Source organism: Bombina bombina, chromosome 2 (genome assembly GCF_027579735.1).
Source record: "Bombina bombina isolate aBomBom1 chromosome 2, aBomBom1.pri, whole genome shotgun sequence".
Classification (NCBI taxonomy): domain Eukaryota; kingdom Metazoa; phylum Chordata; class Amphibia; order Anura; family Bombinatoridae; genus Bombina; species Bombina bombina.
The window spans coordinates 93,399,647-93,416,689 of record NC_069500.1 but is presented as its reverse complement, the minus strand read 5'-3'; the positions used below and the strand labels follow the sequence as shown (position 1 = coordinate 93,416,689).

The 17,043-nt window shown below is 35.2% G+C and overlaps 1 protein-coding gene across 1 annotated transcript in view; it reads left to right on the top strand.

Annotated features, from left to right (window-relative positions):
* Positions 1-707: 707 nt before the first annotated feature.
* The window catches only part of MTMR12 (myotubularin related protein 12), a 451,425-nt gene continuing 435,089 nt past the window's right edge, over positions 708-17,043 (top strand). The window contains exon 1 of the mRNA XM_053699664.1: positions 708-852. Coding sequence (XP_053555639.1) covers positions 778-852 — 75 coding nt within the window. The 5' untranslated portion in view covers positions 708-777. The remainder of the gene's footprint in view (positions 853-17,043) is intronic.

Sequence of the window (17,043 nt, the reverse complement as noted above, 5' to 3'; positions counted from 1 at the left end):
TCTAAACTCAGGACAAAATTTAGAAACTATTTAGCATGGTTGTTTTTTGGTGGTTGTAGATGTGTAACAGATTTTGGGGGTCAAAGTTAGAAAAAGTGTGTTTTTTTCCATTTTTTCCTTATATTTTATAATTTTTTTAATAATAAATTATAAGATATGATGAAAATAATGTTATCTTTAGAAAGTCCATTTAGTGGCGAGAAAAACGCTATATAATATGTGTGGGTACAGTAAATGAGTAAGAGGAAAATTACAGCTAAACACAAACACCGCAGAAATGTAAAAATAGCCCTGGTCTTTAAGGGAAAGAAATTGAAAAATGGCCTTGGTCCTTAAGGGGTTAACAATAATTATGGGTGTCAATCAAGTGCGACCAAAACCAAAAAAAACACAGGCAACTATCGAACGCACATTATAACTAAATGCAACCACTATGTATTCAGTGCTATATAGAACCGCCCAGCCCACTCCGTCAACTGCTATACCAATCATTATGGGCTCGTATCAGGAAGGTGGCAACCTTAGACGAATCAGATAACGAATACATGTTGATTGATAGTATAACGGACTAATCAGAGACAGCATACTGAACAGGATTCGTCCTCTGCTATGCTACAGCAGCGGACGCTTCCTTTGTGTCTATAGGCGGATGTTAACCAATGGGAGCGGCAGTGGGCGGGACTATCGTGTCAGACAGAGAAGTGGGTTAGTGGAGTATTCACCTGAGCTGTGGGAGTGTGGGAGACTGGGAGTATAGTAGCGGAGTGAGCCGCGGATATGCTGGGACTCGGCGCAGGAGCGGCGGCTAAGTCTCCGAAGCAGCCATCCTTTGTGTCTTATCTGACTCCCGAGGTATGTGATGAATTTTGAAATGGAACACCCTGCTCTTGACTATTGCCCGTTTTACTCGTCGCTCCGTTCTTAAACTTGACTGTTGTTGCAGAGCCAAAACATACGCCTTTTCAGTCCGTCTCCTCCCCTATATGTCAGTGCGCTTATTCTTTTATTGATGCAAGTATTGTATGTCCGCTTCCCCTTCTCATGCATGCAGCATCGCTGGGTATAGATATGTAGACTGTCGGCTTCAACTAGTGCCATGCCCTTCAGTGCGGGCTTCACCCAGTGCCCTGCAGTGTGTGCCCAGCGCCCTGCAGTGTGTGCCCAGCGCCCTGCAGTGTGTGCCCAGCGCCCTGCAGTGTGTGCCCAGTGCCATAGTTAGCAACATGCGTCTCTTACTGGCAACACCACTATGCAAAATACCCTTAGTGTTTAGGTTACTGGTTTACAGCTTTGATTTATTAAGAAGCCACCGAGATTCTGAGGAGCCAATTATTTTGTTGGGAGCCAGGGAAAGATTTTTTTAAATATGGTTGTATGGAGAACAATTAAAAAAAATATAGGGACCAAAACTAGAGGCTTAGTAGTCAAGGCTCCCTAATGATAAATCAATCCTTGGCCTATGACATGTTGACACATTCTGTGCCACATTCACTATGGTATATGTATGGCATATAGACTACAGTGCTAGTGACAATCATTGGGGATAAACCTACACATTGTCATTTTTATTTAACACTTTGGTCTCAGCGCTTGTCAGAATCACAAATATGCACTAAGCATTACACACTAGCAGCATCCAAGTGACCCCCTCACTGCCAGCTTCACCCCCTCTTATTGCTGAAGGAACCATTTTACCATCACATTATCTTAAGTTCAGTTACTATTCTTCTTCCTCTTTGGACCAGCTACACATTTGCTTATTATGGTTCTAGTCAATTGCTGCAAAAAAAGTTTCTTCTGTGAGAAGTCCTATTCTTAGTTCCATTTCTAAATGTTGTTGCTTGTATAGGCAAATGTAAGGGTTGTGTTGATCATGCCACGCTTCACTTCATATAATACATCATCTTTTCTTGCATGTCATAATGTTTTTAACTTTAAATCCATTGATGCCAGTTACTGGCAGATACTCTAATGATGCCTGCAACTTGTCTTTCTCTCCATCAAATGTCATCAGCTGCCATACCTGTCCCGGCTATTGTGTTATCCCTTCTACCACTACTACTACCTTTGCAAGATTTATCTACCTTTGGGTAGTGGTTTAAGCTTGCAAAGGTAGTAACATCATTATAATGCTTTGCAACTGGCAGTAACTGTCTCCCCCTCTTTTTGTGCAAGTACCAGCCTGTTTTACTGTGAAAGTCAAGTCATGCTATGCTTAAATGCTCTGGCTAAATACAATACTGTTAAATAGGAACAAGAGTTTGTTAATGTGTATGTGTAGTCCTTTTGTATAAGTACTTTATCAAGCTATATACTCAGGCACCTATATAACCATTGTTGAATGTATCACACTTTTTAAAAAAATCTAAAACATGCTATGTGTAAGCATTTTAAAGAGAAAATAGCAGTGACGTGCAGTGAGCTCAGAGGCTAGTGAGGCAGTGGCAATGATAGGCGTGAGAAGCACATATATGAACCTAATAGAGGTAACTTAAATTTACGATTAAATTAGATGGTTACACAATGACAATTAGAATAGTATCTAATATCTTGTATTTAAGCCTCTGCAGACAGTCCCCTTATCTCAGGGCTATTTATTTATTATCTATTGACTTGCATTTTAGCCAGTTAATGCACAACTCCACGGGAGAGAGCACAATGTTATCTATATGACACACATAAATTAATAGTCTCTTGTTGTAAAAAAGCTAATAAAAAAGCATGTGATAAGAGACTGTCTGTAGTGGCTTAAACAGTCAGAAATGTAGAGATTAAACAGTTATAAAGTATATTAATATAACAATGTTAATTGTGCAAAGCTGGGGAATGGGTAATAAAGGCGTTATCTATCTTTTTAAATAATAGCGATTTTGGTGTAAACTGAATTCTGAGCCAGGCAGGATGAAATACTTGCAAGCACACAAACAAGCCTTCCAAACAATCTGACCACATGTTAAAACCAGAAACTCCCTAATGCATAAAAAATGCAGGGGATGACTGGCAATTTTGGAACCAGGGGGCAAGTACAATTCCGTGGCCCAAGTACTAAAACCCTGCACACTATGAAATTCTATATCTAATAGTTAAAATACAAGTGAAGCAAAACACCTAAGAAATTATAGAAATAAGGCTATAAAAACAGAATTTTAATGGAAAAAAAACATATACTGTATATTTATTTTTTCTAACATCAATGTATAGCCCTAGCATACTGCTGACATCATCTACATTTCCAGAAAACTGCTGACATCCATGTACAGTCCTAACATACATATTACAGAAAGACAATAAAAATTGAGGTGTTATAAACAGGAAAACCCAAAAGCATGGGGAACTGCAGTAAAAAAAAGTGTATGTATTGAAGGAAAACAACTAGAATGACAGAAAATCAGTCTATCTAATCCACATACATAGAAACAAACTCAGCACAGTTTTGGTCTCTTTAGTTTTCAGTGCACATAACTAAGATACTCAGAAGTGTCTGGACCGAGTAGATCTCGCCTTATATCTTGGGTGACATAGGAGTGTACTCAGCACTGACTGTTTTACAGGAGGGAAAGTACGTTGTTTATTATACAGACCAGAAGAGGTTCCTGCATATAAAAGGCACTAGCATTTGCTTTTTTGCACAAGGGCACCAGCTAGTGACAACACAATACTTACTGAGAGCTGTAGTAATAAAGCATCATTTATTATACAGACCAGAAGAGGTTCCTGCATAAAAAAGGCACTAGCATTTCCTTTTTTTGCACAAGGGCACCAGCTAGTGACAACACTTACTGAGAGCTGTAGTAATAAAGCATGCTCTGCAGTCAATGTTAACTAAAAGCAAATTACCAGATCACATTAAAAACAAAATATTCACAATAAAAAGTTAAAATAAACTGCCAGCAAAATGTGGGAAGCTATTATCATTACCAGCACTCCTCACAGTCACAACAGTAAACATTGTTAATAAGTAGAAAACTTACAGATCACATTAAAAGCATTAATATTAACACTATCATTTAACAGAATGAGGAAAGCTATAAACAATACCCCTTATTGTGCACTTCTTACTCCAGTTCTTATTCTCCCCTCTTGTTTCTAGTGAAGCCTGTGCTAGTGGGAGGGTCCCCGACTGGATCACAGTAACAGGAAGTCAGTGAACATCAGACAGGGCCAGCCCTGCATCCTGCATAACTAATAATGCCAAATGAGTTTTTACTTCTCTGATTGGCTCTCTCCCTAAGAGGCATCATGAGGGATGCCTCCTATTGGTCATTATTTTTGCTTCAGGTAGTTTTAAGTTACCACCAGTGGGTGGCACTGCTGCTATTGAAGAAATGTAACCATGTTTTGCTATGGAGAGATGCAGTCCTGTATTATGCCTCTCCATAGCATTACATGGGTGGAAAAAAATGGTGATTTTTTTTATTTTATTTTTTTCTTAATTAAAATTAATTTAACCAAACTTTGGCCCCATATGGCAGGGGAAGCAGTGCCTCCCCTGCCTCCTATGACTGCACGTCCCTGGAAAATAGCATACATTGCAATCATGTTATGGAATAATATAAAACAAATTATTATTTAACTTGCAAGCTTATTGCTGGTTGACAAAAATAGCAAATACACTTTCAACAATTGCTTAGAATATTAAACTTTGAGGGAACTGATTTGAGCTGTAATGGGATATGGTATTATAACAGTAAAGCACAACCTGTTCTGGTTATAATTGTTTTCTTTTTAAAACTATTCTCTAACAGAGGGAATACATAATGGCAAATGACACTATATATTTATTATACATAATAATAGCATTTAATATCCCTGTCTTGATTTAATCAAAAAAAAAAAAAAAAAAAAAAAAAAAATATATATATATATATATATATATATATATATATATATATATATATATATATATATATATATATATATATATATATTATAAAAAAATTTTTCTTCCCAATAAAAAACTCTTACCAATTATAACATATCCGCCAGGGTGCCAACAGGTTAATATATAAAAATCAAAAGGAGGCACTTTCTGGTTCTGTTTTCAGTGATTTAATCCAGTGGATGTTTCAGGTATACTCTCCCATTCCTCAAACAATCAATCAGTGCAATAGGTGGAGTTTCAATAGTTAACCCCACCCCCAGTGAGCAAAAGGCTGTCATTTTGTTGTCATGGCAATCTTACAAAACATACAAACCATATCTTATGTAATTACACAATCATGTAAACCAATTATATATATATATATATATATATATAATCATATACACCATTAAATTAATACTGTGACAAATATATATGCACATCACAATAATTATTGTACACATTAAATCATCATCATCATTATTATTCTACATATTAAATCATCACCGAAAAGGACCAGGGAGTGCCTCATTTTGTGCTTTATATATTAACCTGTTGGTACCCTGGCAGATGTGTTTATGATTGGTGAGAGTATGCTTTTCTTGGAGATTTATATACATTATTCAGTTTTTTTTTTTTTTTTTAATTAGACATCTCCTCCAGCTTTTTATCTATCTCAAAAAGAAAAAACTTATGCTCATAAGAGCTATAGAGAACCCTATCCAGAAAAAGGAGATAGTCACATAAGGCTAATACAAAAATGATTTAATCATATAAAGATGTAAGAGAGAGGACATTATTTTCCAGGCACTGATGATCTGTTCAGCAGTGTAATTGTTTTCTTTATAAAACTATATTCATTAACAGAAGGAATACATAGCCGTGTTAAATTACATTGTAGGTAATATTTTTTTGTTTCATATAAAAGGAAGCAGTTGAAAATATATAATTTTTATAATTATTTATTATTAGGGCAGCAACAACTAATCGGTAAAATCATAAAAATAGTTGTCAACAAATCTCATTATTGCCAATTAATCAGAAACAAAATTAATAAATCATTTTTTTGCATGAGTTCATCGGAGTAAAGCAGCTGGTGCCGTTTAACTGACTAACTAATCACAGACCACCTAATCGGTGAGATTTGTTGACAAATATTTTTATAATCAATCTTGCCGATCAGTTGTTGCAGCCTTAATAATTATTAATAATAATAATTCATATTTAATGTCCCTGTCTTGAATGAATCAATATTTTCTAAAGAGTTGGGGGAGTGGTGTGTGTAAAACGTAAAGCGACTGTCTACTTTAGAATTGTTATTGTTTCAAAAGATATATAATCCCTTTATTACCTATTCCCTAGTTTTGCATAACCAACACTGTTATATTAATATATATATTTTTTACCTCTGATTACCTTGCATCTAAGCCTCTGCAGACTGCCCCCTTATTTCAGTTCTCTTGAGAGAATTGCATTTTGGCCAATCAGTACTGACTCATAAATAACTCCACTATCGTGAGCACTTTATCGATATGGCATACATGAACAAGTGTTATCTAGCTGTGAAAAAGTGTCAAATGCATTCAGATAAAAGGCGGTCTTCAAGGGCTTAGAAATAAGCATATGTGTCTACCTAGTTTTAGCTTTCAACTTAGAATACCAAGAGATCTAAGCATATTTGATAATAAAACTAAATTGGATAGTTGCTTAAAATTGCATGCCCTATCTGGATCATGAAAGTTCCATTTTGACTTGACTGTCTATTTAAGCTCCTAATTGCTACAAACCACCCGATCCAGCACCTGGGTCATTGATAAAACTAAACATACCACAAATAAAAGGAGATAGTTACAAAAATGTTTTAATCTTATAAAGTTGTAAAGGAGATTTAAATTATTTTCCACTTCTGGGCACTGCTGTTTAAAATGTATTAGTACAGAACCGCAGAATTGGTTGGTAATATATTTATTTGTATTTGTGCTAGTTTTGGTGTTAACAAAACTATCTTCTAAGAAATGGTTGCAGTAATGTATTGCTGTTCCCATAGTTTTGCTATTCTGTAATTTGATTTGCCATGCTTGAAGTTGGTGTTATTGAAGCGACATAGTTGGAGTATGTTTATGTGTGTAAAAAAGCCGGAAGTGGCTGAATAGTGACAGATTCCATCCAGCAGCAAGGATTACAGATTTTCAGGTTCTAACAAAGTCCCATCAATATTTATTTCTTTCTTCTAAATTTCCAAACTAGTGTAGATTTTTCTGTTGACCTTAAGGCTACGTCTTGTACTTATCTGTGTGTTACAGTATTAATGTCTCTCATTTGCACTGCATAGAAGCCAGTAACATTGTTTCAAGATATCCATACAAGTTATCATAAAATATTTCTATTTGAGTTTTAATCATTTGTTACAATATTATGGCCAGGTCATTGTAGGTGAGGAAATACTAGACCCAGGATTCTTTCATCTATCGCATTTCCGTTGTTTCATTTCAGCGTGCCGCTATATTATCTGGCATGAGGGTCACTTCACAAAATTAATGCTTTCTTGACTATATGCTTATCATGCTACTTCCTCTACTCACATCCCGATTGATTCTTTATACATTTTTTTTTTTCAGTCACCCCACCCAAATCTTAACAATTTGTTGTTAAAAATGGTTTCCTGTATTTAAATTTTACATTGTCTTGTGGGCCTGAGTCTGCTAGTTGTGCTGGTGTATGTGTGCATATATGATATGTTTATTGCATCTAAAGTATTATGACATTTGCAAAAGACAATTATACTGACTGGTAAATTAACTTTTTTTTTTTTTTTTTTTTTTTTTTAAGTAATTTGTTTTCTTGAAGCAAAGTAAATGGTTTTGCAGACATGGTTTTTTGCAAGAAAGAAAAGAAAAACAAACAATTCTCTTCCATAGGTAGATAACAAAACCAGAAAATATCACACATTTCTCCATGCATAAAACACTCTCTTATTTAGATCAGTTTAATTTATGCTTCATTTTAATTTCAACCCCTCAACCCACCCATTTATACCCTAAACCCAAAAGCATAACATTATATAAGAATTGTAACAAAGAGGAGGTGGACATATAATTCAAGGGATAGTCAACACCAGCATTTTTGTTGTTTAAAAAGATAGATAATCCCTTTATTACCCATTCTCCAGTTTTTCATAACCAACGGTTATATAAATTAGGGTTGCACCGATACCACTTTTTTATGACTGAGTACAAGTACCGATACTTGTTTTCAAATACTCGCCGATACCAATTACAGATACTTTTTTTTTTTTTTATGTCATGTGACAGTTTACCAAGCACAATACAGACTAATGATTTAAGATTCCTTCTTTATAATTATAAAGGGCTGTAATTCAGAAGACATTATGAAATAATAAAAAAGTTCACTAAACATGTTTATAAATAAAAAAATATTACAATAAAATATTACATTTAAAGGGGTGATACAATTGGGTTGTAGGGCTGTTATATAACATCAATCTTACATTTGTATGGAGGTTTGACTAAGTTGAACAGACTTTCACTTTCCACACTACTGCATGGGGCAGAAAGATATTTTTGGGCCATTTTAGCCAGAGCTGGAAATCTGTTTATTAACTGCCCAGTACTTCAGGGGTTTGTCTGAATCAGGTACAGTGATCACTCCTACAATAATACAAATAACCATTTGTATTGGCAGAACAGTAGTAAACAATTTTTAGTTTAGTCTCCACTCCAGTTTAAAATGAAATGGGAACATGCAGTTTGAAAAAACGCCACAAGATAGCATATGGGTAGGAAGTAGAGGTAACGGTTTAAGTATCGGTGCATTTGCACGAGTACAAGTACTCATGCAAATACTTGGTATCGGTACCGATACCGATACTAGTATCGGTATCGGTGCATCCCTAATATAAATACACTTTTTACATCTGTGATTACCTTGTATCTAAGCCTCTCCAGACTGCCCCCTTATTTCAGTTCTTTTGACAGACTTGCATTTTAGCCAATCAGTGCTCACTCCAGGGTAACTTCATGTGCATGAGCTTAGTTATCTATATGAAACACATGAACTAACGCCCTCTAGTGGTGAAAAACTGTCAAAATGCTTTCAGATTAGAGGTGGCCTTCAAGGTCTATGAAATTAGCATATGAACCTCCTAGGTTTAGCTTTCAACTAAGAATACCAAGCGAACAAAGCAAAATTGGTGATAAAAGTAAATTGGAAAGTTGTTTAAAATTACATGCCCTATCTGAATCATGAAAGTTTTTTTTGGACTTGACTGTCCCTTTAATAATAATCCCGCCACTATCACCCCTCCCCCGGGCGTGTTAAATGCCCAATTCCTACCATAGTCCTAAAAGTACTGTGTCCGTGTTCCTAAATGTAATAATTAACTGACTTTGTTCTCTTTCTGGCTGGGCCTTAATGAAAACGGACCATTTTTGAAAAAATCTTCTGAACTTGCTCATGCATTGGTGTATCGAGTTGTTCTATAATCAGCTGTTTGTTAATAAGGTCTAAACATTCAGTTAACTTTGGCTCCTGTTTTTCTTTCCATTTTTTTCATAATTAAATTTCTGGCAGCCAGATATGCCACACTGATCATCTTATAATCAAAGCCATGGCTGTCTTTATCTACCAGGAATAATATCTGTTCTAGGGCAAGTTTAACCTCTTTCTAGATGTATGATCAACCAGAGCTCTATTTTCCTCCAAAATTGGTTAATTTTTGGACGTTGCCAGAATAAATGTACAAGATATGCTGCTATTAGTTGACGTTTACAGCATTTGTAAAATTATTTTTCCAAAAAAATTCTTTATCAGGAGTATAGTAAGTGTTTTTTTTGTTTTTTTCTCCAGTTCCACTCTCTTCTGTGAATTCTAAGTAAAACATAGATATGTCTTATTTGCAAATAGGCATAGAATTCTCTATTATCTAAGTTGAATTCCTGTTTTAGCTCTAGGAAAGACTTAACCTCAAGTTGATCTTGACTGATAATTTTGGGTTGTTACTGAGAGGACTTTTTTCTTTCCATTTTTTAAAAACTCTATTATTCAGGCCTTCTGGGAAATCAGGGTTACCATCTATTGTTAGATATTTTGAGATCCCAAATTTAGCTTCCAACATTAGACAAATTTTCTGCCAGGCCCGAATAGGAGAAGAGATATATTTTTTTTTTTTATTCCTGAGGGTAATTTTCATAATTTAACATGCGCAATTGGCTGTGGGAAAAAGGGTTTTATCAGTTCTTTTTCTAGTTCTAAAACCGAGTAATAAGGGATATACCCCAAATCATTCTACAACTGTCCTAGCTAGATTATATAGTTCCAGATTGGGAAGGCCCATACCTCCCAAATTGTTTGGGTAGACACAATTTTTTTTACTCCTTGGTTTTTTAGTAGCCCATAAGAATCTTATTAGAGCTGTCTGAAAATCGTATAGCTTTTTTTTCTTCAATAGTAAAGGTATGTTTTGTGTGATATATAGGAATTTTGGAAGGGCTATAAATTTGAACAAGTTTATTCTACCGGATAATGAAAGTGGCAATTTAGCCCAATTCTGCAAGTTTTCCTTTCTTACTAAAATTTGGAGGCACATTAAGGGTATACCATTTATCTATGTCTACCACAATCTGAATACCCAAATATTTAAGTGAGATGGTAACTATATTAAATGGGTTGTTTATATTCAATTATTTGCTTCTATGAATCCATAATATATCTGACTTTGAAGTATCGACATTATACCCAGAAAAAGAACTATATTCATCTATCATCTCAGATATACAGGGAATAGTTTCTTTCGCGTTTCTTACAAAGATCGGCAAGTGCAAGTTGAATTTCCCTTCCTCCCACTAAAATACCCTGAATTTTTTGCCTGATCATAATGGCCAGTGATTCTATTGCAATGTTAAAAATTAAGGGCGACATTGGACAACCCTGTCTCGTTCCTCTTCCCAAAATAATTCTACTGGAAAACATACCATTTACTATTATATGCGCATAGGGAGCATTATATATCTTTTTTTTTATTAATTCAAGGCAATTGCCCGTGAAGCTGAATTTCTTTAAAGAGAAAAATAAATTATCCCAATATATGGAGTCAAAGGCTTTTTCAGCATTATCGCTATTATTTGCCTTATCTAGGGTTGTTGCTTACGCCTCCATTTTAATTTGATTATAGTAATCCAAAATTAGCGCCACTTTCCTGATATTTGCAGCAGAATTTCTCCCCTTCATAAAACCTGTTTGGTCTGGATGAATCACCTCCTTTAATGGGAGTTGAAAACGTGCGGCTATAATATTGGTCAATAACTTATAATCATAATTTATTAATGATATAGGCCTATATGAATCTTTTGATTCTGGGTCTTTATTTTGTTTCAATATTAAGGTTGTCCAAGATCCCGTGAAATATTTGGACATTTCACTTCCTTGTATATAATAATAATTAAACAATTTTGCCAAAACAGGGGATAGCTCTGCACTCAGTAACTTATAGAACTCATTTGGAAGAAGATCAGGACCTGGAGTTTTATGACCTGCCAGTTTACCCAATAGCTTTGGAAATTTCCTCCTCCGTAATAAGTGCATTTATCATATCAAGGGATTCTGAATTGATCTTCCTATTCTCAATTGTAGACGAGAATGCCTCCATTTTCCTCTTATTACATTCTCTGGGTGAATAGAGTTCTTGGAAGTGGTCAGTAAATACTTCCAAGATGTCTTCCGTATTTACTAAGAGTTTGGCTTTGTGTTTTAGGGATTTAATCATTTCTTCTAAATTTTATGATATTTGCCAATAATTTTCCAGTTTTTATTTCCAAACCTATACATTTTAGCCTTTAATTTAAAGTTCATTTGTGTTGCCTTATATATCTACAATGTGTCTCTTTCCTTTTTGGCTTTGTTATATTTATCCCAATTTTCTTCTAACGGGCTACTAGTGTAATTATTAAATGAGTTGGTAATATGTCATATAACTTCTTCCTCTCTTTTTTTTCTTTTCTTTACTGCACTCATACACTATGCTTTCGCCTCTTAAAAACATTTTTTCTGCTTCCCATAAAATTTCAGATTTACTTAAATATTCTTTGTTGAGTTCTATGTACCTCATCTCACTTCTGTTTTTAGGAAGGCTTTGAATTTAAAATCGTTAACTTAGTATGCAGGAAATCTGAATCTCCTATAGGAAGCTATTGTGTTAGGAAGCTCAATTTTCAATGATATAGAAGCATGATCTAATAGCGTGATTTTATACATTTTTATAGATATGTTTTCATTATATAATCTTTGATATCAGAGATCAATCCTGGAGTAAGATCTATGTATATTAGATAGACAAGTAAATTCCCTTGCATCTGGATTATTTCATTCTCCATATATCCTTGATTTTTAAATAACTGGATATTTTCCTGACTAATCTTTCTTCCAATTTGTCTCTTCTTGTCTGGTCTAAACCTGTCTAGCGGGGCCATATTAAAATCACCACCCATGATAATAATACCCTCTGATATTTCCAATAATTTCGATTGTATACCTAACCAGAAAACCGGGGAAACATTATTAGGGCCATACACATTACATATTATATAAACTTTATTCTCCATTTTTATTTTTAGAATCAAGTATCTTTCTTCCTTATCTATAAATTTGTCAATAAAAATAAATTTAAGGTTTTTCTCCACTAGTATTGCTACTCCATTCTTCCTGTGCCTACACGGTGTTGCAAACACCTCCCCTATCAAACCTGTCTTAAAGGGACACTGAGCCCAAATTTTTTCTTTCGTGATTCAGATAGAGCCTGAAATTTTAAGCAACTTTCTAATTTACTCCTATTATCCGTTTTCTTCATTCTCTTGGTATCTTTATTTGAAATGCAAGAATGTAAGTTTAGATGCCGGCCCATTTTTGGTGAACAACCTGGCTTGTTCTTGCTGATTGGTGGATAAATTCATCCACCAATAAAAATGTGCTGTCCAGAGTTCTGATTAAAAAAAAAAAAAAAGCTTAGATGCCTTCTTTTTCAAATAAAGATAGCGAGAGAACAAATAAAAATTGATAATAGGCACCTGTTTCACACGTGGCTACCCTTGATGATAATTTAGTCAGGAGATCACACTGACGGCAGTGGTTATCTGGCCATTTTCAATATTATTTACTAAAATCTAAGCAAAAAAAATTATATACAATTTTAACCCCTTAAGGACTAACAGGGTACGTCCTACAAAAACTGTCACTTTATGACCAAGGACGTACCCTGTACTTCCTCAGGGTTTTCAAGTGCTGGAAGCAATCGTGATCGCTTCCAGCCACTTTTATTTTATTGCACTGATGCCTCGATATATTGAGGCTTCCTGCAATAACATATATATATTGTTTTTTTTTAAGGCATTCAATGCAGAGAGAGTTTCTTTCTCTCTCTTTCTCTCTCTTTCTCTCTCTTTCTCTCTCTTTCTCTCTCTTTCTCTCTCTTTCTCTCTCTTTCTTTCTCTCTCTTTCTCTCTCTTTCTTTCTCTCTTTCTTTCTCTCTTTCTTTCTCTCTTTCTTTCTCTCTTTCTTTCTCTCTTTCTTTCTCTCTTTCTTTCTCTCTTTCTCTCTCTCTTTCTCTCTCTTTCTTTCTCTCTTTCTTTCTCTCTTTCTTTCTCTCTTTCTTTCTCTCTTTCTTTCTCTCTTTCTTTCTCTCTTTCTTTCTCTCTTTCTTTCTCTCTTTCTTTCTCTCTTTCTTTCTCTCTTTCTTTCTCTCTTTCTTTCTCTCTTTCTTTCTCTCTTTCTTTCTCTCTTTCTTTCTCTCTTTCTTTCTCTCTTTCTTTCTCTCTTTCTTTCTCTCTTTCTTTCTCTCTTTCTTTCTCTCTTTCTTTCTCTCTTTCTTTCTCTTTCTTTCTCTCTTTCTTTCTCTCTTTCTTTCTCTCTTTCTTTCTCTCTTTCTCTCTTTCTCTCTTTCTCTCTTTCTCTCTTTCTCTCTTTCTCTCTTTCTCGCTCTCTTTCTCTTTCTCGCTCTCTTTCTCTTTCTCGCTCTCTTTCTCGCTCTCTTTCTCTTTCTCTCTTTCTCTCTCTCTCTTTCTCTCTTTCTCTTTCTTTCTCTTTCTCTCTTTTTCTCTTTTTCTCTTTTTCTCTTTTTCTCTTTTTCTCTTTTTCTCTTTCTCTTTCTCTCTCTCTTTCTCTCTTTCTCTCTTTCTCTCTTTCTCTCTTTCTCTCTTTCTCTCTTTCTCTCTTTCTCTCTTTCTCTCTTGCTCTCTTTCTCTTTCTCGCTCTCTTTCTCTCTCTCTTTCTCTTTCTCGCTCTCTTTCTCTTTCTCGCTCTCTTTCTCTTTCTCGCTCTCTTTCTCTTTCTCTCTCTCTTTCTCTTTCTCGCTCTCTTTCTCTTTCTCGCTCTCTTTCTCTTTCTCGCTCTCTTTCTCTTTCTCGCTCTCTTTCTCTTTCTCGCTCTCTTTCTCTTTCTCGCTCTCTTTCTCTTTCTCGCTCTCTTTCTCTTTCTCGCTCTCTTTCTCTTTCTCGCTCTCTTTCTCTTTCTCGCTCTCTTTCTCTTTCTCGCTCTCTTTCTCTTTCTCTCTCTCTGTCTCTTTCTCGCTCTCTTTCTCTTTCTCGCTCTCTTTCTCTTTCTCGCTCTCTTTCTCTTTCTCGCTCTCTTTCTCTTTCTCGCTCTCTTTCTCTTTCTCGCTCTCTTTCTCTTTCTCGCTCTCTTTCTCTTTCTCGCTCTCTTTCTCTTTCTCGCTCTCTTTCTCGCTCTCTTTCTTTTTCTCGCTCTCTTTCTCGCTCTCTTTCTTTTTCTCGCTCTCTTTCTCGCTCTCTTTCTTTTTCTCGCTCTCTTTCTCGCTCTCTTTCTTTTTCTCGCTCTCTTTCTCGCTCTCTTTCTTTTTCTCGCTCTCTTTCTTTCTCTCGCTCTCTTTCTTTCTCTCGCTCTCTTTCTTTCTCTCGCTCTCTTTCTTTCTCTCGCTCTCTTTCTTTCTCTCGCTCTCTTTCTTTCTCTCGCTCTCTTTCTTTCTCTCGCTCTCTTTCTTTCTCTCGCTCTCTTTCTTTCTCTCGCTCTCTTTCTTTCTCTCGCTCTCTTTCTTTCTCTCGCTCTCTTTCTCTTTTTTTAAAAAATTGTTTATTTATAACCAGTAGTGTATATTACAAACAAGAATATGTCACAATATCAGACAACAATATATTACTTGTTTTGCGCCACGCAGGGCCATTGATACAGTTCTACACAGAAAAAAAGGCAAAGTATGTCAGAACAACATTTTCTTGATGTACGCCGCACACAGCGAGCAATAAGAGTTTAAACAAAAAATAGAGTACATATCAAAACCAAGGGAAACATTATGAGTTGTTTAACATTCTTATACTCATGTTTGTACCTGAAAGTCCTAAATTCTTTATACACACTACTGTTTTCATAACATTTTTACCATACACCCACTCATACCACACCACACTCGTACCCCCTGTACATAAAAAAAAAGGAACAAACACATTTACCTAACTTAATTGGCTCCTTCCCTGACCTCTCCCCACTGGTAGGGTAACCTCTCCTCAGCTATCAGGTTTAAGAAGGATACTAGATTTTTAAGAGGGGAAATAAATTGCCTTTGTTTATCTAGTGGCCATTGCAAAAGTACCTTTAACCATTTGTTAAAATACTTCCTGAGCTTTGTCTCCTTTCTTAAATTATAGTCATAGATTTCTACTTTCATCTGACAATACATTAGCTTAATAAATTCCCCTAACACAGGGGATCTTCTTCCTATCCAGTTCCTAACTATTAGATTTCGAGCTGCCATTAAACCAGTATTAACTAGTTGACTCTCACCTGGTTCTAAACGACCTTGGTACAAAAAAAAAAGATTATAGATGGGGTAAGTTCAATCCGTGACCCAATATATTTATTTAACCAATAATTTACCTTTGCCCAGAATTGTCTAATTTTGGGACATAACCATAAACAATGCAATAGGTCTGCTCTCCCTGCACTACACTTATAGCAAGAAATATTCAGATTTGCAGTAGCCCATTTATTTAACCTATCCAGTGTTAAATAATAATTAATGATTCTCCAATGCGTCTCCCTCCAACTAATTACCGTCGTCGCTGAGATACTTAAACTAATGCTTTTCATTACATCTTCTTCCTGCACATTAGGAACATATTTTTGCATCTTCTGTGTGATTACCCTGATATGGTTAGAGCCTAGCCTATCAAATAGGATATTGTACCAATATCTTAATGATCTAATACCTGCTTTATACAAGGTAAGTCCCGCCTCCATATCTTGTAGGTCCCAACCTGACTCACTTAAATGGGCAAGTGCTGTCATAAAACTTCTAACTTGCAGGAAGGCATAAAAATTATTTTGAGGTAGCTGAAATTTTTTTGCTATCTCACCATACGTTTGTAATTTATTTGTGCCTGTTATTAAAAGTTGTACAAAATATAGGATTCCTTTTTTCATGCCATTCTCTAAAAACTATATTTTGTCCTGGAGAAAAATCCGGTGTACCAATAATCGTTAAGTATCTCGATCTTCTATAGTCCACGCCCATTAGGTTACAATATTTTTGCCAGGCCAAAATAATATTCGAGATTGTTGAAAGTTGTTTAATATTCTCAGGTAGTTTTGCATATGTGTGATGAAGGGCCGATTTTAAGCTGAAAGGTTTTATTAATTCTGTCTCAATCTCATAGTAGGTAATATATTGTGATTCAAGTAACCAGTCTAATCCATATTTTATCATTGCTATCCAATTATAATAGCGTAGATTTGGTAAAGCCATACCTCCATATTTTTTAGGTATAGTTAATCTGTCTAGTGCGATCCGAGGTTTCATCTTACCCCAGATAAATTTGGTACATGCCTTATTAAATTTAATAATATCTTGTCTTGTAATGAATAGTGGTATATTTTGAAGTAGAAACAATAGACGCGGAAAAGTGATCGTCTTAATAAGCTTAATTTTAGCTGATAATGAAAGAAAATATATATTCCATCTCTGTAACTCAGCATGAAATTTAGTAAAATAGTCAGTGAAGTTGAGTTTATACCACTCGCCTGGATCTGTCCCCAGGATGATTCCCAAGTATCTAATATGAGCTACTTCCCTATATGGATGATTGCTATAGCTATTTTTATTTTTGTTAATCCATAATATTTCTGACTTTTGTATATTTACTCTATAACCTGTAAATTTACTT